Source organism: Raphanus sativus, chromosome 4, assembly GCF_000801105.2.
Source record: "Raphanus sativus cultivar WK10039 chromosome 4, ASM80110v3, whole genome shotgun sequence".
Taxonomy (NCBI): Eukaryota; Viridiplantae; Streptophyta; class Magnoliopsida; order Brassicales; family Brassicaceae; genus Raphanus; species Raphanus sativus.
The window spans coordinates 46,293,339-46,315,880 of record NC_079514.1 but is presented as its reverse complement, the minus strand read 5'-3'; the positions used below and the strand labels follow the sequence as shown (position 1 = coordinate 46,315,880).

Genomic DNA, 22,542 nt, shown 5'->3' with positions numbered 1-22,542 from the left:
AGATTGTAATGTAATCCCAACGATTTCTTATTTTCTATCTAATACAAACAACTAAGTTGTCGAGAACTGTTTTAATGTGATTTATGTATTCAGTATTAAAAATTCATAAATATTTATATATATAATGTGAATAATAAAATTAAACTTCAAATCCAAAATATACTAAAAGTAAAACATCATTAAATAAATTATCGATAACAAAACTGAAAAACCTAATTTTTAATTAAAAATATACAAAATATTTTTTTTAAAACATAATTAATAAATAAAAGTTGCCTATTGGTTTCACTAATGGTTCAACCGGTAACCATGTTCCAGGTTTAGTGTTTTTAGCGTGTTTTATTGGGTTTTTAAGTTTTGTTTTTTACAAAATCCAAACATGATTTATCTTGGATCACTAGATTTACCGGTTCAGTCGCGGATCCGGATCGGATTTCAAAATACTGATCAAAACTATAAAACTATTTATATCAATTTTATATTAAAATATCTAATTTAAAATTAAAAACCTAAAAATACATATACAATATGGTTTTGAACAAACAAAAACCTGAACAGAAAATATATATACGAGACAGGTTATATAAATACATATACAAGACGAGTTATATAAATGTGATTATATAAAGTTTTCACCGAACATAAATCCGCGCTTTGAAAGCGCGGGTCAAAATCTAGTATAATATATAATATGTTAATCTAAACCATGGCCAGTTATACAAATACAAATTGTTGTAACTATATATCGAAATAACTTTTTGATCCAGTAATATGCTGGTTTAACTGGTCTGCATCGTTTGGCATTTTTGTATTTCTATGTCACCTAATATAAGCTTTTGTATTTAAGTTTTCAAACCTAAATTAAAATATAAATTATATCAATTTCACATTAATTCATATAGATTTAGTTAAACTAATTTCTCGTTTTTTGCAAAAAAAGAAGAGAAAACTAATTTCTCATGTCAATCAAAGTAAGATTCCAAATATTATGAACTTGTTAAAAAATATGACGTCCATCTATCTACTTGTACTAAACGAGTACATCAAAAGTAACGACTAGATAAATAAAACCACAGGTTTTGGGATGAATTTGATAGTATATACGGTTGACCTAACGGTTTCGCCGTAATCTTGAATCCATCGGGTTTGATTGGATGAAGAGAACGACCAAAATCATTATACTATTTATTTTGTTTTGCAAATGCACCGCAATGTCCTAGCGTGGCGTAGTCTAACTTCACCATTACGTAATTATGCTGTCTTGCCGTTCACACGTTGACCTAATTCGCTATTTACTTTGACTGTCTACTTATTATTAATTTTTGTTTATTTTTATAAACCAAGAGTGCATGTTCACTTTCATGTGAAATTTGCATAAAGATTAAGCCACTTCCACCTTCAATATAACTAGTAAACTTGGGGATCCAAAAAAGCGAGGGGACATCCGGTTCTAGGAACATTCAGATGAAACATTAGCCTAAAAAATTATAAAAGTTTTTTAAAAGTGTTTCAGACTCTTAAAATCTCAGATCCGATTCTGGCTAGGACAAGGGACACCTCAGTGGGTTCAGGACAAGAGACCAAAACCGGGTTCATCCGGTTATCACCCATCCCTTGAATCACCCACCACAGGGTGATCTATGATAGCAGGATTCAGCCCATGGATTGCACAATGGGCCGCGAGGACTGCACTCAGCATCAATAATTGTGTGCATTACTTGGGGCTTGAATGAAAGAACATATTCAACAACATATAGCTGCAATAGATGACAGGAACCAGACGATCCATTATAACTTATATACACATCCCAAAAGTCTTACAATTGTACAACTTTGATTACAAACACATAACTAGAAACCACAAAAACGAAAATCCCCAACTTGTTTGATATTATCCAGAACTCTACTCCATTTGCCTTCACCACATTGTACCCCATCCACAGCTTTCCCAAACACAAAACCAAAGCCATGAGGTCTTCTCCGTGCAAACAAAGAACTGTTGGGACCTGAATTAGCCATAGACAAAATCCCTGGACCCTTATGCTTCAACTTAAAGATCTCTCTTCCTGAAACTTAGTCCCATAAATCGATTCACCACGTGTGAAATCTACACCTTGGCACCGTGAACCCTGGGATTATACAGCGAAAGGCTGAGCCTTTGTAGTGTGTAATGCCTTCCATGCCCTCCCAATTCCCTTCTCGGTGTCACATCTGCAAATAGCTCCATCACAACATGATCAAGCAACTCAATGTAAGAAACTAGAGCCGTGGATCTATACATAATGCTTTGTTATATCTACAACAAACCCATCAACCAAATCTCTCAAACTGTTCGAAGAACAACACTTGTGTAGTCATCACCACTTAATGAACACTTAAACTACAGTAGATATAACTAAGTTCTTACTACTGTCTGAAATCAAAACACCTAGCGATTCAAGTACTAAGAAATGTCCCATTCATTAGAATTGTCGATAAGAAAATAGAGATTCTTATAACACAGAGATCTTATGAATCTCAATGGATGGTTTTAGGGTTTCGCACAAATATTGAGCTCACAGGCGATTTAACAATACGTTATCTGCAAGCCTTCGATATGTGCTCTTACGCATACGCGAATTCAAGAAGTAAAACAATCATCGGACCAAACTGACTTGAAAGAGAAAACAAGAACATGAACTGGGTTCATCGAAAGGCGGTACCTTTTGCAGCGAACACTTATATAACGGCTCAAGGGTTCGTTAAGCTAGGGTTTTACCAGGAACATTGAGACGGGAGACATTTGCGTTTCTGTTTTGTCCTAATAGGCTCACTGGGAAAGCCCATTATATGATTCAGGCCCACTTTCGACTTTCTTATCTCAAACACACAAAAAACAAAAATTAATGAATTTAAAATAGATTGAGTTTGAAATTATTTTGAAGTATTATATTTGGAACATTGTCAAAATTGTTTCGAGTCAATTTAAATCCCTATACTTAGTCACAAATTAGAAAAAGATCCGTACAAAAAGAACCATTGAACACCTCCTAATCATAGTTCCTTGAATCCTTGTTATAAAGAGGATGAATGTTTGTGTTTATGGACGCCACGTTGACTTCAAGCCAACAAGGTATTTCCCTTTGTACACATTCGTTGACCACCGTAGAGATAAAAGAATAGGGTTAAGCTTCTTCATCATTTCAACGGTGTCTTGCACCACAAGGTATCCTCCTGGCCTTACTATTCTATCTATTTCCACTACCACTTCCATCAAATCACACCTGATAACACCAACAAAACAGCATGTAGTTGTGCTGAAGATTCAGAAAAAAACTGCAAGCTTGCAGTTCAAGAATGTTGTTACCTTTGAGAAAGATTGGTGAGAAGGAAACTAGAGTGCAAGAGATCATATGATCTTGGGTACGTGTTGAAAGACTCACACCAATCATGGTATATCCCTATCAAACCTCTATCGAAAATCATCGATAAAGTGTCTTCACCTTGTACAGGAACCACATTCATCACCCATAGTGGTCTGTTGATGAGAGCAGCTGCAAATCTGTAACCAAACATCAAGAAGAAACGGTAAGAAAATAGAAAGAATCCTTAACTATATTGAAAAAAGTGTCTCACCCTCCATAACCAGCATTCATGTCCATAACATTGTGAATCTTGGTCCAGTTTATAGCTAAACCGTTTAAGTAGACATCTGACACGGTTCCGGACCAGAGTCTTGTGTCTTCTCTGAAACTCTCTTCACTGCTCTGCTCTGTTGAGAGACTAACCGGCTTATCGGTTAACCTTCCAGGCCATTGGGAAGGCCATCTTCCGGTTAAACCGACCGGTACTTTCGGTACACAGCTAAGCAGAGGAGTGTACCATGAACTGTTCTTCTTTGTGTCTTCTTCATTACAAATAGGTGGTTCATTGTTCTTACGGGATCCATAGCAAGAATCTGAATCTGGTTTCTGGTAAATAACGAACCCAACTTTTGTAAACCGGGTTCTAGCCACAACTTTCCAACACATTGATGTAGTCAAAGACTCCATAGCTACAAGAAGAAGAAAAAAAAACAATTAATAAAAACCATTTACGTGTGCCACAAGTTACCAACAATATACACACACACTAACTTTTCCAAACGCTACGGTGCCCTTCATCGTGTTGATAAACCGGTGTAGCTGACCAAACAAAGAACCCTCCTGGTCTTAGAATCCGGTTAAGTTCCAAAAGCGGTCTACCACCTGTGCAACATAGAAACTTTATTATATACACAGAATCATAAAAGCTAGCTAAGGTTAACTTAAATCAGTTGTATTAATATCAAACCGTATCCATGCCAATGGACTCTGCATCTTGCGCAATGGATAACGTCGTAAGCATTATCAGGAAAAGGAAGCTTTTGAGTTCCAATAACAGCTAGTGTAGCTGGGATGCCACGTTCTAATGCGAACTGAATCTGAGCTTCGTGTTCGTCTTTGGGAGCAAAGGACATTGTGATCACGTTTTTGTCTAGTAATGTCCCACCAAAGCTAGCCACACCACAACCAACGTCAAGAACCACTCTTACTTTCTTTCCCCATTCAAGAGCAGGTAACGTCTGTGAAAAAAACAAGAACCGTAAGTTAAAAGGGAAGAACAAGTGTTGGTTTGTTATGTATTATACCTTTTGTATGTAGTTGATGTAGTGAATAACACCGTCTTTGAACTGAGTTCCACCTCCAGGGAAGACAAAGAAAGGTCCGGTTTTACGAATCCAGTTCTGATCTTTCTTGTAGTCTACAAGCTTTGGGTGAGGTGCATTATCATACCATATCTACACAAACACAAGAGTTTAGCAAAGCAGAATCAAGAACAGAGTAAAATATTTAATCAAAAGGTAAAACAGAGGTACTAATCTTAATCTAATCAAGAAGCAGAACAAGAACAGAGGACAATGACTAATCAAGAAGCAGAACAAGAACAGAGGTACTAATTTAATCTTAATCAAGAAGCCGAACAAGAACCCTCCAAGAAACGAAATTCTCACCATGTCTCTGCTCTTAGGCCAAGGCAAAGGAGCCTTGTAGCGTTTTGGCAAAGGAACAAGACATCTAGGTGGAGGAACAGGACAGTGCCTCTCTCTGTGCTCCATGTTCCTCTTAGACTTGAGTTTCTTGATGGCTTTTACGTTGTCTAGACACGGCATGTAATCTGGACTCTCGCACCTCGTCCACTCCACCTTCAAACTAGTCTTGTCTTGAACCCAATCCATTTCCAAATCTTGATGAACCGGTTCATCATCGACGACGACGGGGGTCTGAGAGAGCGGTGGTTCCGGAGGGGGTGGAGAGGAGTTGTTCACGGTGGTGGGGGTAGAGGCTGGTGTGACGGTGGGGACGTCGGAGAGGGAAGAGCGACGGAGATAAGAGAGAGACAGGTAAGGGAAGAGATCGATGGTGTCGTTGGTTAAGAGGATGATCGTGACTGATACGAGCAGGATTGAGAGAACACAGAGGCCTGAGAATTTTCGGCTTTGGAAGATGTTCATCGTCTTCCACGCTTGAACGCAACAGAGGAGGAGACTCTGATCGATCTTGAGAAAAAGAGTAGTGATTGTGGTTTATGTGTTTATGAGCTAAAAATAGAAATCAAGATTGGCAATAAATAAATAGATATACATGTGAGACGTGGCATTTGGTTACTTGCTACGACGTAATGTGAGATATGAAAATAATCTATATATATCTCCTTCCTTATGAAGCCATGATGTGTATTATTTGATGTGCAAGTTAGTGGATGAATAATGAGCATATATAAGGAGACAAAAACATGGTGACAATTGGTCTAAACCGTGAACCGTAAACCGGAAATCTTTACTCTGTTTAGCCGGTTACTGGCTTGTTTCAAAAATTGAATTTCATGTTATAACGGGACCATGTGAAAGCAAAGAGACAAAAGCTTTGGTTCAGGTGAATCGTAAACTGAAAGGAAAAGCCTACTTTTTCTCCTCACTCCTCAACTATTTCACAAAGTCCTAAATCAACTACACAGGACGTAAAGATGTAATCAGGAATCAGCCAGTGTAAGCAAAACTAACCGCTTGATATTATCTGTCAGTGGATGTTCTGAAGCACCAAAACGAAGAAGATAAAAAGTTAGGATTCTCCATGAAATCAATTCACTTTTAACCAAAACCTTGTAAGCTTAAAACAGAATGTAGCAGCTTCACTACCTTGTTTCTTTCTCTCCATGTCCTCTTTTTGTTCTTCTGAGATCAACTCAAAAGCAACGGTTGAGATGTATTTTCATGTGTTATCTTTTTGAAGATTTATTATTTCAATTTGAACAATAGCTAATCAAAAGAAAAGCTATCATTTTTCATCACTCAGTCACAGGCTTATAGTACCTAATCAAATGAACAATAAGCAATACACATGTAGACATTAATTGGATGGGACCCTAGTTTGAGGAGGAACTATATAGGAGAAAATTTTTCCATAGACATTAATCAATGTTCGCCTCTGCTTTTCCAGAGTTCATTTTTTGAAAAAAAAAATTCTGCTCATTTTTCTCTGATTTTCTGTTTATTTTTTTTTCTCTACCTTGTTTCTTTCTCTCCATGTCCTCTACAACAATTTTTTTCAAGTAAATTCAGTTATTTTTTGAATAGTTTGAGCAATGTTTAAGAAATTGTTAGGTGGTAATCATGGGCGTTATAGAAGATAAGTATAGCTTGTTGGGAACTTTATGATATTGTGTCTTGCCATTCATGGGAAAGGCAAATAAATGTAGCGGAAGGTCAAAACCTGATTAGATCACTTTTCTGGCTGTTCATGGAGGCTTTCTAGTAGAAGGTCTTAGGGATATTCTTGGAGATGAAGACTAAAGATCTGAAACCGAATGTGAAATGGGGAGAAGAGGTCTTGAGAAGTCCATAGGGTTTAGCTTTTGACCTGGGCCTAGGACAACTTATCTTAATTATAAATTAGCCGTGGAAGTAGTCTGACGGTTATCTGACAAATGATTTAAAAAAAGAGGGGCGTTCCGAGAATTGAACTCGGGACCTCTCGCACCCTAAGCGAGAATCATACCACTAGACCAAACGCCCTTTTAATGATAATATCAACTGCTAAATTTATAATCATGTTCAATCGTGAAACCAAAAACCAAGAAGGCTAAATAAATCAGTTCTCTGCCAACGCTTGTGAGAAGAATGAGAAACTTGATATGCCAGAGGAAGTTGTTGTGTCAAGTACAGAGAAGATAGGAGAAGAATTATCAAACAAACGTTGTAAGCCTAAGTTGCTTAAGAAATCGAATCTTAACACTTTGTGCTTTCCTGAGTTATATGATTAAGCTTCTTTGCCAACTTTGTATTTGTAAATAATTTGACAATTCTGATAATAAAAAATGATTTGACAATTAGACTAATAGGGTGAGTCTCATATATCTTTTAGCATCTTTGTCATGTTCACTCAAAGCTTGAGAAAACAGAAAACTCTGTTTTTGATAAAAGATAAAGCATAACCAGTTTACTATTTACGAAACACAGACTGATAATGAAATGGTTAAAACACATAATAAATCTAATAAAACAAGAAACACTACTAGGAAAATCAAAGAATTGCAAAAAAAAAAAAAAAAATCTACTACTGCTCTGCAAAATTCTCCACTCTTTTTTTTTCTATCGGCTTGTGGAAGCAGAAGCTTCAGGAAGGTCAATCAACGGTTCAGATGTTGTTGCTGCTGCCATCTCCTCCGGTCTGATCTCTCCAAGTTGTGTCATAACTTGCTGAGCTTCAGGTCTAGTTGACGGTGTAGGATCAACACAATGCAAAGCCAGTTTCAGCGTATTCAACAACTCATCGCCCATAGTGTTCACATCATTCAACAACTCCACATCAAACACTTCATTAGTAGACTCTTCTTTAACCGCAGTGGCAACCCACTGAGGCAGATCCACACCGTTCAAGGCCTCGCTCGGAGACTTACCAGTCAAAAGCTCCAATATGATCACACCGAGGCTATACACATCGGTCTTGGTGTTGGCTTTCTTCAGCTTAGAGAGCTCAGGTGCTCTGTAACCTAATGCACTAGCTGTTGCTATCACGCTTGATCCCGCTGCTGTTATCATTAGCCTCGAGAGGCCGTAATCTGAGATCTTCGCGTTGTTGTTCTCATCCAATAGTACGTTGCTTGACGTTAGGTTTCCGTGGATGAGGTTTGCGTGCGTGTGAAGGTAGAACAATCCACGTGCCATTCCTTTTATTAAACTCATCCTTGTAGGCCAGTTGATATGAACATCAGGTCCTCTAGCTGCAGTTTCCAAAACATTAAACCATATGTTATACAAATCGTTACAATATCCCATAACATTTATAAAATAAAAGTATCAAAAAAAAAAAATAATAAATAAAAGTATCATCAAGCTTACCATGTAGGAATGTGGCAAGGTTGCCTCTAGACATGTAATCAAAGACCACAAGCTTCTCTCCCTTGGGTCCCAAGTAATAAGCTCTAAGTGCAAGTAGGTTTGGATGTCTGATTCTTCCCAATACATTAATCTCGTTCTCGAACTCTTTCTGCCCTTTGGTGATCTTCTCTCTAAGTCTCTTCACTGCAACTTGACTTCCATCTTCAAGTGTAGCTTTGTAAACTGTTCCATAAGTGCTTTTCCCCATGATCTCTGCCGTTGCACACAGGAGATCATCTGCTGTAAACGCCAATGGCCCATCAAAGTGAACAAGCTTCCCTCCTGTTTCTCCTCCTCCAGCTTCAGCTTCTCCTCCTTTCTCAGTCTTTGTAGCTGCAACTCCTGGTCCAGCCTCTCCGCCTTTAGGCTTTGATTTGTCTGGTTTCTTCCTCAGCAAGCAACATAGGAGAATGAACACAAGGATAAACATAACTATCAGGAGTGCTCCAGAAGCAATGAGGATGATGTCTTTGGTACTCAGACTCCTGCCAGATGATTTCTTGGGAGACGGTGGAGGAGGGTTTAGAGGAGGACATGGTGTAGAAACACTGTACCCACAAAGCCCTAGGTTTCCGACAAAAGAGGTGGAGTTGAACTTTTGGGACAGGAGAGTAGGAACAGGACCAGATAAGTTGTTGTAAGAGACATTGAAGAAGGTTAGGCTTTTCAGATCAGTAATGGAAACAGGAATCTCTCCGGTGAGTTTGTTTTGAGACAAATCTAGACGTGTGAGAGAAGAAATGTCCCCTAGGGTTTCAGGAATCTGGCCACTAACACTGTTGCTGCTAATATCCATTGTTCTAAGCTTAGTGAGTTTGCTTAGCTCGGAAGGTAGGGTTCCACTGATCCTATTATGACTAAGGGAAAAGACTTGTAGGTCAAGTAAGTTGCAGATTGAAAATGGGAATGGACCAGAGAGGGTGTTGTGGTCAAGAGACAAGACACGGAGACTAGGATTAGTGTTTTTAGTACTACCCCAAGTGTCTAAGACGGGACCAGAGAGGTTGTTATGGTCAAGGGAAAGAAACTGAAGAGAAGAAGAGCGAGTGAGACTCACTGGGATCTGACCAGAGAGTGAGTTGAAGCTGAGGTTAAGCCTAAGGAGCTTAGTGGAATCAGCAAGACTCGGTGGAATAGGTTCAGACAGCAAGTTTTTACTGAGATCAAGCGTCTGAAGGAAACGAGAAGCGCCGAGAGAAGCAGGGATGGAGCCGGTGAGACGGTTGTTGAAAAGCTGGAGACCTCTGAGGTTAGGAATGAGTCCTAAAGACAAAGGAATGGACCCTCCCAGGTTGTTGTCATGAAGACTAAGCTTGCGGAGAGCTTGAAGCTGTCCTATTTTCTCAGAGATTCTACCTCCAAGAGACTTCCACGGGAGCTGAATCACTATAACTTGACCTTGAGCACATTTGATTCCAGCCCAGCCTCCAGAGCAAGCAGTGAAGCCTGAACCGTTCCAGCTTCTTAAGACCCCTCTTGGGTCAATAAACTCTTGCTTAACAGCTTGGAGGCCTTGGTAATCAGCTTGTGTGATCACTACACCGTCCCAAGCTTGGCTTGAGCCGGGAGAGATGAGGAAGAGGAGGGTGATGATTAGGTTAAGGAGAAAGAAGCTTCGAAGTGAAGCCATAGGGTGTGATCAAGAAAGGATTGATCTTTGGTGAAGAAGAGAGAAGAAGAAGAGTGAATGAGATTCCTAAGCAAGGATGGAACAGGGAATGGTTTTGGATTTGAAAGAGTTTTGTACAGGGAGAGATGGGTTTCGTTGGAAAAGAACATAGCACGTGCCCATCTTACAGAGAGAGAGAATCTTTGTGTTCTTTTTTATCTTCTAGTGAGAGAGATAGAGAGAGAGAGGAGACAAAAAGATCAGGTGATTGTAATAAGAGGCTTTGGGGTGGAGCAGAGGCGCTCTCTAATAGTAAATGAGTTCTAACGGCTAGTTTATTTATTATATTCGTTTTCTTAGTTAATTGTGTGTGTTTGAATACTTTGGTTTTTACGTTAGGTCGATCTATCTCATGTCATTTTGTTTCACCATGTGAATAAAATATTACTCATACATTTGGACTAGTTAATAAGATTATTTTAGTTATATGAATTTCAAAAACCATATAAAAAATGTTTGTTCTCAGAAAGATTGATGAATATTATTTTGAACATAGATTTTATCATGAGTACTAGGTCACTATCGAAATAGTAATATGATTTTTAGCTTCACATTTATACTCGTTGTAAGTTTTGTAAATTTTATGAAAAATAACTCCATTGCTCTTAATTGTTTAAATTCAAACTTTTTTTGAATTTCCAATTAAAATTAATTGTGATAACTAAACGAATTTTTATATATTTATTAATTTTTATTAAATATATTTTCTAACAACAATATGGAATTCACTAATTAAAATACTAATTTTAAATTAATTTCGATAGTTAAACTGATTTTTAAATATTTATTAAATATTTTTTTATTTTTTATGGAATTCACTAATTAACAAATACTAATTTAAAATCTGAGTAAAAAAAAATTAAAATCTGAGTAAGGGATCAGAGTATTTTTCGTCCGAATAGGATCAGATAAAAGAAATTGAATGAATAATATCATCAGAAAAAATAAAAAATACATTACGTACAAAAGATCAAAGTATTTTAAACTTTTTTGGCAGACCAGCTTCGTTTAATGCGCCGGACCTTGCACAATGGACAACAAACCGCTCCTTCACTTCTCCTCCTAACGGCTATATCTGTGGGGCCCTACCAAACACGGATCACTAGATCTGCTAACTAAGCCAAGTGCGTTTAGGCAAATTTTTTTTTAAAAAAGCAATTTATTTTATACTTTGAAACTTGAAAGGCAAAACTTTTTCCCAAAAAGAAAAAGAAAAAGAAAGAGGACGGTTGTGCCGTACGAGGTTAAAATGTTAATGAATATGTTGACGTTGATCTATCTATCTTTACTTCTCTCCTTTAAGACAGTTGTTGAGTGGTTCACGTGTATCCCGTTAGATATGTAGTATATCCCGTTAGATATGTAGTAGGCTTTCCACTTTTGAACTTCAATTTTTTATTTTTTTTGACTCATCAACCACTTTATATTAACCAAGATTGGGACTATATGATTTTAAATGTTCTACATGAACTTCAATTTTAAATGTTCTTCATATGTATTTTGACTATAAACATTTGGTTTCAGAGAATGTCTAGTCTATATAATGAACGACGTATCATTCTTGTGGATACAACAATATGGTTGCAAGAAATAAATCTTACCTTAACATACAACAATATGGTTGCAAGAAATAAATTTTACCTTAACATAATATAGAGAAGTTAAAATGGATTCAATTTAACATGTATTAGTTTCTTTTCTAACCCTAATACTGTAATTTGTAACATGGTTACAAATGGATCAGATCTAATTAAATACTAGACTCAACAATAATTATTCACTAAACAAGGTTAATATTTACTAAGATTTTTGTTAACACAAAATTTGTAATCATGATTCCTTAACACTCTTGGCCCACCAATCATTTCGAAGATATTTTAGGGCCTGATTCCACAAAGGTTGCGCTGGCCCAGTACCTTCAGGTCACGGTTTCGACTCCTCCTCCTTCTGCCTACTTTTTTTTTCTTTTTCCTTTTTTTTCATGTATCAATTTCATTATTATTTCAATCAAATCCTAAAAAATATGGAGAGCGTTTGGTAAATACTGTCTGAAAGTGTAAAAAAAGCTGGTAAGAGTTTTGCTTATTCTTGATCTGGGAATGTGTTTAGAAAATTGTGTAACCGTACGTGGAAGTCTTATTAACCAAGTCTTGTTCTGTTGTTAGGAAAGATTTGTAAGATATAAGCTAAAACCAGCTTAAGAAACTATGTGAAGTTGAAGTAGTTCCTCACTTGGTCAGGCTTGGCTATTCCTATTAGAGTGCGCGCAGGTAAGACAACATAATCAATTAGGCATGTCCGTAAACTGCGTTTGTATTTTGGAGTTATCAAGACGTTTTAGAATAGCTGTTTATTCAAGCTACCGTTTATGTTCTGCCTGAAAGAATCTTGTCTTAAGTTCTTTAATCTAAAGCTTATTTAGAGTTTTAGAACATGTGTTCAAGAAATGTCAGTCACCCATTCCTTGTAACTATTGTTGGTTCCTTTTCTTCTCCATGTACTTTGATACCTTTATTGTTCTGTTTATTACTCAGGATGTGAGGAGTCCAACTCATAGGCTATTAAGTAATAGTCTAAGTGTTTCTTGGTTGTAACAACCTTTATACTTGTTCATTTAGGTCCTCATATAAAACCGTCTGATGTTGGGTTTTCCAATGGATTAAGACTATTTGTTAATCAAGTCGGGACCATTTCTAAATATTGACCATGTTATTATGAACCTTCCAGCTTCTGCCTTGCAGTTTCTCAACCGTTGACTCTCATTGTGTTTTCTTCGTTACTACATTTTTCTACCAAAGATCTAGTAGCATTTTTTTTGTTCTACATGCCTTGGAATCTAAGGTAGAGCTTTTGTGATATAATTAAGGAAGCTGAACTTGCTTTGAAGCTCCATATAAAGAGGATCCGGTCTTCCACAAGGTCAGAGATGTTGCTCCAAACAAGGTCAGAGATGTTCCACATTGTCTTTATGAAAGAATTTTATAGAATATTGAAGTATATCATGTGTAGCTCCTGCGCTGGAGCTTTTTGGTAACGTTGCAGGCTAGGTTTTGCCTAAGTTTTAGACTGCCTGAAGCATGTTTGATGGGCGAAGACTAAAACTGACATTTTATGGAAGAGAGAAGAATCAAAACCATCTGTTGTAATCGCTAGAGGAATGAATGAAGTGAGTCTGTGTAAAAGAGTCTTTTATATCTTACAGAGATGTTAGCAGTTTTGAATCCATTCTCAGCAAGTGATGGAATGTTTTAAGATTCAGGTTTAGTTTTCATACACAATAATAACTTCACAATAATAACTTCACACTAATCAGTATTGTTTGGTAATTCCTTGGCGCATGAGCCCTACTGGCTACATAATAAAGTTGACAAAGAAAAAACTTGAATGTGCTTAAGATTGATTATTAACAAAAGAAAAATAATTACTTTTGGAAATGCTTGGATGCATATTCGTCAAGACAGCTTTTGTAACTTTTGTTTTGTAGTAAACAATAGTGGAGGTTTTGTTCTTTAGTTTTCTTTAGATAGTTAGATGTTAGGTTTCTCTAACCATATATGTAGCTACTATATAATTTGATTAGTGTACTATATGCAACTTTCTAGAACGTCTAGGATTATGGATACATTAACTTCATGTAATCCTACTCTTTATTTTTCCTACATGATGCATAAACTGTTCTTATATATTGTTAGGTGAATTATTATGTTTGTTTTGATATGTTACAGGCACTGGTTCACGATGTGTGATGAGATGGGGTTGCAGTGCTGAAACTTAATGGCAAGTCTATATGATCACAGTGTTTACTAAAGAAATTTAGATTCCATGGAATCGAAAAAAGATACATGAAAACAAAACCTTTTGAAACGTGGAAACGTAACTTTAGAAAAAAATTAAAAATAAAACACTAACGTCTATGAAGATTATCTATATATATAATCAACATGTGAACTCAATTGTTTCTATTGTTTGGTTAATCTAAGAGAAAATATTGAGTAAAAAGAATGTTGCTTATTGTTATCGTTGCGGAAGTGACCCTGCTTCTGTCGCCGGACACGCTCTCGTACTCTGTTTGTGGCTTAACCGGAGCGCTTCTATGGGTGGCCGGACACGCTCTCGTACTTTGTCTGCGGACCATTTAGAAGACTCCTAGCCAGAGTTGGAATCAGCCTGACCGGTACGGACGAGAACAATGCATTCCTTGTGAGGATAGAAACTCTCAAAGTCCCCGCCGACTCAAATGTCCTCGCCAACTCAAATGTCCCCGCCAGCTCAAATGTCTCCACGGAGGTTGAGTAAGCCTGACCGGTACCGTATGGTTTTGAGAAGATAGTATATTCGATGATACTTTGCATATTGTGAAACTTGATGATGGCTTTTGTTGATAAGATAGGTAGGAAGAAGACATTATGATTTGTCTTGATTTTTTGGAGAACCCGTGAGTTACAACTTGTAATAGATATGCCAAAAGACTTTTGTTGATCAGATAGGTAGGAAGAAGACATGATGATTTGCTAACAAATACCAAAATAATATTAAAATACATTTCAATAAGTAGTCATTCTCTATTAAGTATAAAAACAAAAACGAATAATCTTTTGTTTTGTCAACAAGTAATCAAAATCAAGAGTTTCTAAACTGGAAACACGTGTTTTCAAAATGAAAATTTCAGAAATCCGTTTCCGATGTGTTTTCAGGCATTTCAAAAAAAAAAAATCCAATTTAAAAAATTTTCAAAACAAGAAACAAACATTCAACAGATTTTCCATGCAATCTAGAAAGGTACAGTGTTTTCCTTCCAAATTATGTTTCTATTTGTTTAGATAAGATAAATTTTTCGATATTGCTCAAACTTAGTGCGTTTCGAGTTCTAAATACATGTGTAAATGTCTTTAAGATTAATTAGATTAATTGACTTTCTTCTTAGATCATGGATCTTGAAATGGGATTTTCATCCATGCTTTGGGAATAAATGATTGTATATAACTTTCTTTTTTTGTAGGTGTGTCTTGTTCTTTTCCAAATGCTTCAAAACTGATTATGTTGAGATGCAAAAATAAATCAATCTAGAAACCTTGTTGTGATTGCAATGGCGTTCGAAGAGTAGAATTAAGGATATATGCTATTTTATTAAGATTTGATTTTATCATTTGTTTTCCGTCTTTAGTTTTTTATTTATTCGCACATTCGACATCTTCAATATCGTTTTAGTTTAAACAATCCAAGCCAGTCCAGTCGGCCAAGCCAATCTATTGTCCTACACCATCCAATCGACCAAATTGACCCAACCGATTGAACCAACACAACCGACTGAACCAACCATAAAACCTAGAAAACCTCTCGAATCAAATGAGAACCAACTCAATCGGCTGAACCACTCATAAAACGCAAAGAACAATATGTATCAAATGTACAAAAATTCGTCGATGAAGGAGATTGACAAGAAGCTGAGACGCGTGTGCGGGCATAGCACGGTGAGCCGGTGGCTACTTTTGCGGCTTCCAAGTGGAGGAAGTCGACAGTGACTTTGAATAGGGTTTGGCATGACTCAACTCTTACAAATTTTGTCTATAAGCTACATTTTTCATTTCCTGTGGAAAGAGTGTCTCCTGAAGTGGGATTAATCTTAACTTTTGTTATTTGGTTTTTGATTTCGGCTTGCAACTCTTAAGAACAATGACTTCAACTGTACCCAACTCACAAGACGAGGAGGCTATGATGAAGCAGAGTTGGTTTATGTTTCTTGGTATCAGGATTACTGCTGGTTTGCTTCTGGGACAAGCCATGATTTTCAGATATAATATATCAGTGAACCTTTGAAGGAAACTTTAATGGTTTTCACATTTTTGTAGGTATTGGCTGAGCAAATATACCTGTCATGATTCATATAGAAAAGACTTTAGTACCTCAGACCTGTTAGTAACAGTAGATAATTAGTTTTTTCTTTTTGATACTTACGAGGAGTATCCTGACCTTCGTGGGTCCAGACTAGCCACATGGTAGACTTAAGCCTTTGGCTACCTTTTTGGATCAGGTCACGTGTTGTTCTCCTCGGGCCGAAGAACTCATGTGAAAACCTCGGTAGCCAGTGCGAATAGAACTCGGGGCCGTATTTGCAGCCGCAAGCCGTACACCACCAGACTAACTCGTCCTGGTTCAGTAGATAATTAGTTGGATAGAATCTTACTCAGCATTCTATGTTAAGCTGCATTGTTAGAGGTCCTACGAGGAGAGGGACAGAGCAGATATCTATAGGACTATATTATATTCTTGCATCCTTTATAACAAAAACATTGTTCGGTAATAAATATTATGATTTGTAAAACATGTGATATGTTTCTGTAACTGTAAGACCACTCTGTAAATGTTTTATCTGTTGGTAAGTTATTGGCAATGGAGAACCTCCTTCTGAACCTGGAAAATAGCAGATTGCTTAGTTGTTTTGTTTCTAAATTTAAACACACAGTTTATTTTTGGGTTTAGCAATATATGGTTGAGAATAAACCTCTGGTTGCAAAAAGAAAAACTATCCTGCGAAGTAGTTTTCAAGTTGATATATTGCTAAAATTTGGAAAAACAAGTTTTTGATAAATTTTCAGTCATAAGGAGAACAGATATTAAGGGCTCCAAAGCAAAGAGCCTTTCATAATATTTTGCAAACTTCTTCTTATTGAGTTCATTCAAAACAGAATCAATGCCAAAGAATAAGAAAACAGAATGGCAAGTGGGAGATCCTACAATAAGCGTAGTGGGCGAGCAATTCTGTAATCCATACCCAATGGATTTGATGGTTAAGAGGAAAGTTCAAAGTTTCTCAAAAGATAATTACCAAGTGTTTGATCCAAGTGGAAACCTCCTCCTACAAATTGATGGACAAGCTTGGGGGATTAACCGTAAAAGGGTTATGACTGATCCAGCTGGTTTCACTATCCTCACAATGCGCCAAAAGGTTACACAAACATTCAATCTTTAAGATCTCCATTGAAAAAACAGAACATAAGACTCTTTCTTGAGATTTCTTGAGATGGTGTATGTGTGAGTACAGGGAATGACGTTGAAGAACAAATGGGAAGTGCATGGAGGAGAGAGCAAAGAGAGAGAAGACTTGCTGTTCACGGTACATCAATCTATGGCAGTGTCATTGAAAACATCTGTGGATGTTTTCTTAGCAGAGAACAATAACGTCAAGAAGAGTACGACTTGTGATTTTCATGCTTCAGGTGGATACTCGAATATCTCATTCAAAGTTTTCAAATCGGATGCTCTCATCGCTGGGGTAGGGGTAAAAAAAGTTTAAGACACATCTCTTTATTAATATACCTTTGTCCTTTTTTTACAAATTGGTGAATCTTGTTGTTCTTGTGGGGATGCTTGCAGGTCACGCATAAGTTTACATGGGGAAGTTTCTGCAAAGGGAAATGTAATTTTAGGGTGAGAGTGAATCCAGAGGTGGATTATGCTTTTATCATTGCTTTGCTTGTTATGGTTGATGACAATGAGAATTGATGTTATATGTCATCTTACTGGATGTCTTCTCTCCTCAACATCTTATGTTTGGTTTCCTTTTCAATGTGCTATCGAAGCAAATATCCAAAGATTTAAGAAGTTCTGATAAATGAAGTAATGAGAAACAGAGCAAGTTGTGGTCTTTTGATTTCAAACAAACCAATTTTGACCAAACCTGAGGTAATTTGAGGAACAACGTAATTTGATGTTAAGCAAGTAAAAAAAGAATTACTTTGGATTTGTTCTTACGACAATACCTTCTCTATATTTCCAAACTCAATAGCAAAAATCACAACATATAAAGGTCAAAAACACTCGTCAGTCCAGAACACCAAATTGAAATTGTGGAGAACAATCCTAGTGCACTTGACACACATATATTATGATATGACCAGAGCAATATATTGATCAACAACAGTGATTACAGTATACAAACTTATGGTTAAACTCAAAGGTTGGTGAAGGGGTGAAGTGTGAAGAAGATAACTGAGCTCAAGGTTGTTCAAGATATTTCTGTATGTTTTCAGGTTTATCTTCTCGTTAGTCTTGCTCATGCATAAAATATAATGATAATGAAATAGCTTTTAAGAAGCAATGGCTGTGGGCGTGAGCATGTCGTAGACTCATCAGAGACTTGTTGATAAGACTATGTCATTGTAACTATACTTGCACATCGTTTCACCATACCTACTTGAAAGCTTTAGCCGGTTATATGTTGGTTTGTGCTCTGAAATTAAGCCGAACACTTTAGTCTAATACAAAAATAGGGATAATAAACGGAAACTACTTGTAGTTTTATTAAACTTCAACCAGATATTAAATTAAAAAACATAATCTATGTACTAGAACTAGTTTATATTAGCTAGAAAATTGAAATTATAAGCGTAGACAATGGACTGAAAGAAAAAAATCAAGTAAACTCCATAGGATGGGTCATGGTTTTGAGAAGCAAAGTCGACGGCTAAATAACCATTAGCAAAGCCAAGAAAAAGGAGTAGAATAGCATGTCCAATGTCCATCGTGCAAGAGAGATGATAGATTGAGATTCCTCCGGCAAGCAATGAAAACGTCGAGATGAGAACATCCATGGTAGGATAGTTAAAAGGAACATAAAACATGAATGACAATATGATCAAGGATGTCACAAATCTGATACATTTTAGAACCGGGGAATTGGGGCTGGGACGTTCGACAAAGAACAAACACCTGAGTAGCATAACTGCAAAGAAGGCCGTGATGCCGAACCTGATGGGATAAAACAAGACTTGTTTCCCATATATCAACAAGCCAAAGCAGGAGAAGATTGTCAATGCATACCAAATCCCACGTGTGAATACACGAAAACCCATCAATCTCTCCTTCTCCAAAGTCTCCCACATAGCCGTCGTAACACAAAGGGGTTCGGTGCTTTCATCTTGTGTTTCTGTTGTCAAAGGCATTTTTGTTGGTAAAGACATTTTTTTGTTTTGTTGAGATAAGTGTTTTCAATACTCAGATGAGCTAGGTTCTAATATATAAGACCTAGGGATAGATACCGAATCTAATATATATGAGTTTTAAATATAATATAGCTCCTGAAATCTATCTAAGAGTGATTCGTTAAGAATCGAATCCCTTAATTAAGTGTGCTCGGTTAAGGATAGACAGAGATATATCAATATATAAAATAAATACTAAAGAATGGGAAAATAAGTGTATCGAATATAAAGAGAAAGAAGAAGACTTGCTTGTCACGGTACACCAATCTTTAGCATTGTCACTGAAAACATCTTCTCGGCAGAGAACAATAACGTCAAGAAGAGCAATACTTGAGAATTGATGTTAAGAGTGTCATCTTACTTACTCGATGTCTCGCCTCATTAACATCTTATGTTTGGTTTCTTTCACAAGTTCTTGGTGTGTATTAGTGTATAGGTATTTTTTTAATGTAAAGATATTATTTGTAGAGTGCTTTTGAAGCAAATCTCCAAAGATTTGAGAAGTTCTCACAGATAAAGTAATGAGAGAGACAGCAAATGTAGTCTTTTGATATCAAACAAACCAATTTTATCAAACCTCACAGGCAACCTTAGAAGCTGATAACCTCACACAATAAAACCAAACATGAATGAAGAAGTAACACTAACACTAGTGATGATACGAACCAGCAGTAATTAATAAGGGAAAGCTTGGGTTAGATAGAGAGAGATATGCTTAGGTAAGATCATCTTCCTCAAGCTCCTTTGCCTTCAGCTTCTCTTTCACCCTCAACAACATAGTCGTCTTCCATGAATCCTGCCAACAATACAAATTCAATGACAAAAATCAAACAAAAGAAAATATCACTCAAATTTTTTTACTGAGGTTTATAGGTCCATACCAGAGGAGTCATGCTATCAAACTCCTTGACAACATCTGTGAACTTTGCTATGTCTTCTTCATCGATTGCAGAAGCAAGGTCCTACCCATGGGAATTAAAAACACTTAATATTAGCATGCTTTATGTAAGCTATACTCCCATGATCACTACAAAACTCAGTTTTAAGCCTTACAGATAAGAATTTGCATTCTCTTGTTCCTGTAAAAGTTGGATCAAGATCCTGCAGAAACGAGTAGGAGTTGAAAATCATTGTCATAGTTCCTCCAAAGACCACACAGTATGCTGGTGTTTTCAGAGGGAAGAAGAAGAAGAAGAACCTGATATTTCTCCAGCGCATTGGTGATGGAAACAACATCAGCTTTGCAAAGGTGGCACATGCCAGCATTGAGAAGATGGCCTTTAACTCCATACTTAAGCAAGTTATTGTTGAGTGATTGGCATGCTATCTCTTCATAAATCTTGATTGCCTTGTCATATCTGTCAAAGATACACCAACCAAGCCCTTAGCTGTTCGATCCATCCCCAGCCAAAGTAAATAAAAAGCTAGCAACGCTGTCCGTGCATAGTGAAACATCATGAATACACACAATGCCAATTCTATGGGTTCAGAAAATCTTACTGCTCCAACTGTGCAGCATATTGTGCCACCTTGAGATTGCACTGGTTTGCAGAGGTGGTCACTTCTTCGTTTTGAAAGAACTCAGCTGCCTTTTCAAAGTAAAAAATAGCCTGGTCGATCTTCTGGTCAGCTTCATAATACTCAGCAATTTCCTGTCAGAAGATCAAAACCATAAATCTACCCTATTACTAAAACTATCTGACTCAATGTTCAGTAAAGGTGTGATACTCTATTCATGCTCAAAAGAGGTACCTTGTAGTATCTGGCAGCCATGTTGAGCCTTCCTATCTCGCAGAATATATCCACTGCTCGCTCTAGACAAGATGCAGCTTCTGCATACAAGATCAAGGCTATATCAGGACACAACACAAATAAAAAGTTGATAACCACTCCAAGAGTAGCCTTTGGTTATATAGTGACCACCTCTACAATACTACCATTAGTGTCAACTTTCTTGTAGCATTTAGCAGCTTCGGCGTAAGCGTTAGCAGCATCATGTTTGCTATCGGACTGCAAACACACACAGCAATGTTTAATAACAGTTCAATACAGAATCATGTTTGTAGGCAAAAAAAGAAGTAACCTTTAAGTGACAATCAGCAAGTTTAAGATAAGCCTTTCCAGCTAGATCCCCTGAAACAATCCATAACACTGAACACATTAACATCCATAAAACCTAATCAAATGGAACGCAATTAATTATCTCTTAAAGAAAGATCCAGTCATATCGAATTTATGAGAAAACCAGAAAGAAAAAAACGAAAACTTTACATGATTTGGCGAGCTTATAAGAATTAGCAGATTTCTCGAGGAGATCAGCAGCATCCTCGTACTTGGATCCGAAGATTCCCCATCCGTTGAGCTTCTTCTCAGCCTTCTTCTCGAATTCCTCCGCTCTCACCAGATGATCCCCCATTACTATCTATCCCTTTCCACAGGATTTTTGCTTCGACGGGTTTTCTTTCGCTGCAAACCAATCGATCGTGGGAGCGAAGGAAAGAATTTTCCAACAGATATAGAGGTGGGCCGGATAGTTATTTCAAGTATGGGCTTTATTTTCTGAAAGCCCATATTAGTTTACGCGTTATTTCATTTTGGCTTACGAAAAAAAATAATAGAAAGGAAACTAATTCAATTTTAAGCCGACTAATTCAAACGCAGCGGTTGTGATTGCGGGTACATGAGTTTCCAGATGAGAGTGACTTTAGTTTTAAACGGTATTAAACGTTTTTGTATAACTGACATAACGTTTGAAAATTATTGCATTTTACAGAATATTTGTGACTGATTGATTATGAAATATTGCAACGATTTAAAAATAAATTATTAATATTAACATATTATAACATTATAAAAATATAAAAACATACTATTTTGATAAAATATAATTTTTAATACAATATGATTAATAATAATATTATGCTTATTTTTAGTTAGTTGAAAGTTATAATTTTAATAATTTTTTGACGATGTATATTAAAACTTTTAGAAGAATATTTTTTTCATTTTATATAGTGTATATCTCTATCTATGTATATTAATGTTTAATAATTCTAATGAATAGTTAATTTAAAGTTCTTATAAAAAAATTACAATATTGTTTGTGAATTTAAACTAATATATAAAATGTGTACATATTTTTATTTATAATATTTCCATTTTAAACTTTTAGTTTTAATATATTTTTCCACATACATAATTTATTAATATATTTTTTTAAAATAATTTTTATTAATTTATCCACCTACAACTGCAAATGCTAATTGTAACCATCTTTTGATTTTAAGAGATTCATAGCGGTTTGAAGCGATTTGTAGCAGTTTATATGATTGTTTCAAAACGCTGTCAACCGATACCAACAGCAAAAGATGCGTTTGCGGGTGATAGCAGGAAAACCAGTCATGCCATTACAAATAATATATTACTAGGTGTTTTCCAACACACACGGATATAAA

The 22,542-nt window shown here is 36.4% G+C and overlaps 3 protein-coding genes, 2 long non-coding RNA genes, 1 other non-coding gene and 1 pseudogene across 6 annotated transcripts; 2 read left to right on the top strand and 5 right to left on the bottom strand.

Moving 5' to 3' along the window:
- Positions 1 to 1,765: 1,765 nt before the first annotated feature.
- Positions 1,766 to 5,612, bottom strand: LOC130510843 (probable methyltransferase PMT22). The gene is made up of 8 exons (XM_057007518.1): positions 5,012 to 5,612; positions 4,649 to 4,798; positions 4,312 to 4,582; positions 4,116 to 4,226; positions 3,616 to 4,033; positions 3,347 to 3,541; positions 2,703 to 3,263; positions 1,766 to 2,211 (listed from the first exon to the last, which is right to left on the bottom strand). Exons 1-7 carry the CDS (start codon positions 5,510 to 5,512, stop codon positions 3,080 to 3,082), a joined length of 1,830 nt encoding a protein of 609 aa, XP_056863498.1. The 5' UTR covers positions 5,513 to 5,612; the 3' UTR covers positions 1,766 to 2,211; positions 2,703 to 3,079.
- Positions 5,613 to 7,000: 1,388 nt separating this feature from the next.
- On the bottom strand, positions 7,001 to 7,072 carry TRNAP-AGG (transfer RNA proline (anticodon AGG)). Its single transcript has one exon. It is a non-coding gene; the product is annotated as a tRNA-Pro (tRNA).
- A 1,019-nt stretch (positions 7,073 to 8,091) lies between these two features.
- Positions 8,092 to 10,298, bottom strand: LOC130510941 (probable leucine-rich repeat receptor-like protein kinase IMK3; annotated as a pseudogene).
- A 1,805-nt stretch (positions 10,299 to 12,103) lies between these two features.
- Positions 12,104 to 13,582, top strand: LOC108853634 (uncharacterized). Its single transcript, XR_008944853.1, has 3 exons — positions 12,104 to 12,376; positions 12,973 to 13,049; positions 13,116 to 13,582. It is a non-coding gene; the product is annotated as an uncharacterized LOC108853634 (long non-coding RNA).
- A 3,140-nt stretch (positions 13,583 to 16,722) lies between these two features.
- LOC108853231 (protein LURP-one-related 14-like) lies at positions 16,723 to 17,662 on the top strand. The gene is made up of 3 exons (XM_018626674.2): positions 16,723 to 17,052; positions 17,149 to 17,379; positions 17,481 to 17,662. Exons 1-3 carry the CDS (start codon positions 16,798 to 16,800, stop codon positions 17,607 to 17,609), a joined length of 615 nt encoding a protein of 204 aa, XP_018482176.1. The 5' UTR covers positions 16,723 to 16,797; the 3' UTR covers positions 17,610 to 17,662.
- A 720-nt stretch (positions 17,663 to 18,382) lies between these two features.
- On the bottom strand, positions 18,383 to 19,170 carry LOC130510816 (uncharacterized). The gene is made up of 2 exons (XR_008944581.1): positions 18,927 to 19,170; positions 18,383 to 18,854 (listed from the first exon to the last, which is right to left on the bottom strand). It is a non-coding gene; the product is annotated as an uncharacterized LOC130510816 (long non-coding RNA).
- Positions 19,171 to 19,614: 444 nt separating this feature from the next.
- On the bottom strand, positions 19,615 to 21,582 carry LOC108849345 (alpha-soluble NSF attachment protein 2). The gene is made up of 9 exons (XM_018622892.2): positions 21,359 to 21,582; positions 21,171 to 21,220; positions 21,025 to 21,097; positions 20,840 to 20,919; positions 20,588 to 20,739; positions 20,286 to 20,445; positions 20,141 to 20,188; positions 19,969 to 20,049; positions 19,615 to 19,883 (listed from the first exon to the last, which is right to left on the bottom strand). The coding sequence occupies exons 1-9, from the start codon at positions 21,501 to 21,503 to the stop codon at positions 19,803 to 19,805; spliced, it is 870 nt and encodes a 289-aa protein (XP_018478394.2). The 5' UTR covers positions 21,504 to 21,582; the 3' UTR covers positions 19,615 to 19,802.
- Positions 21,583 to 22,542: the final 960 nt, after the last annotated feature.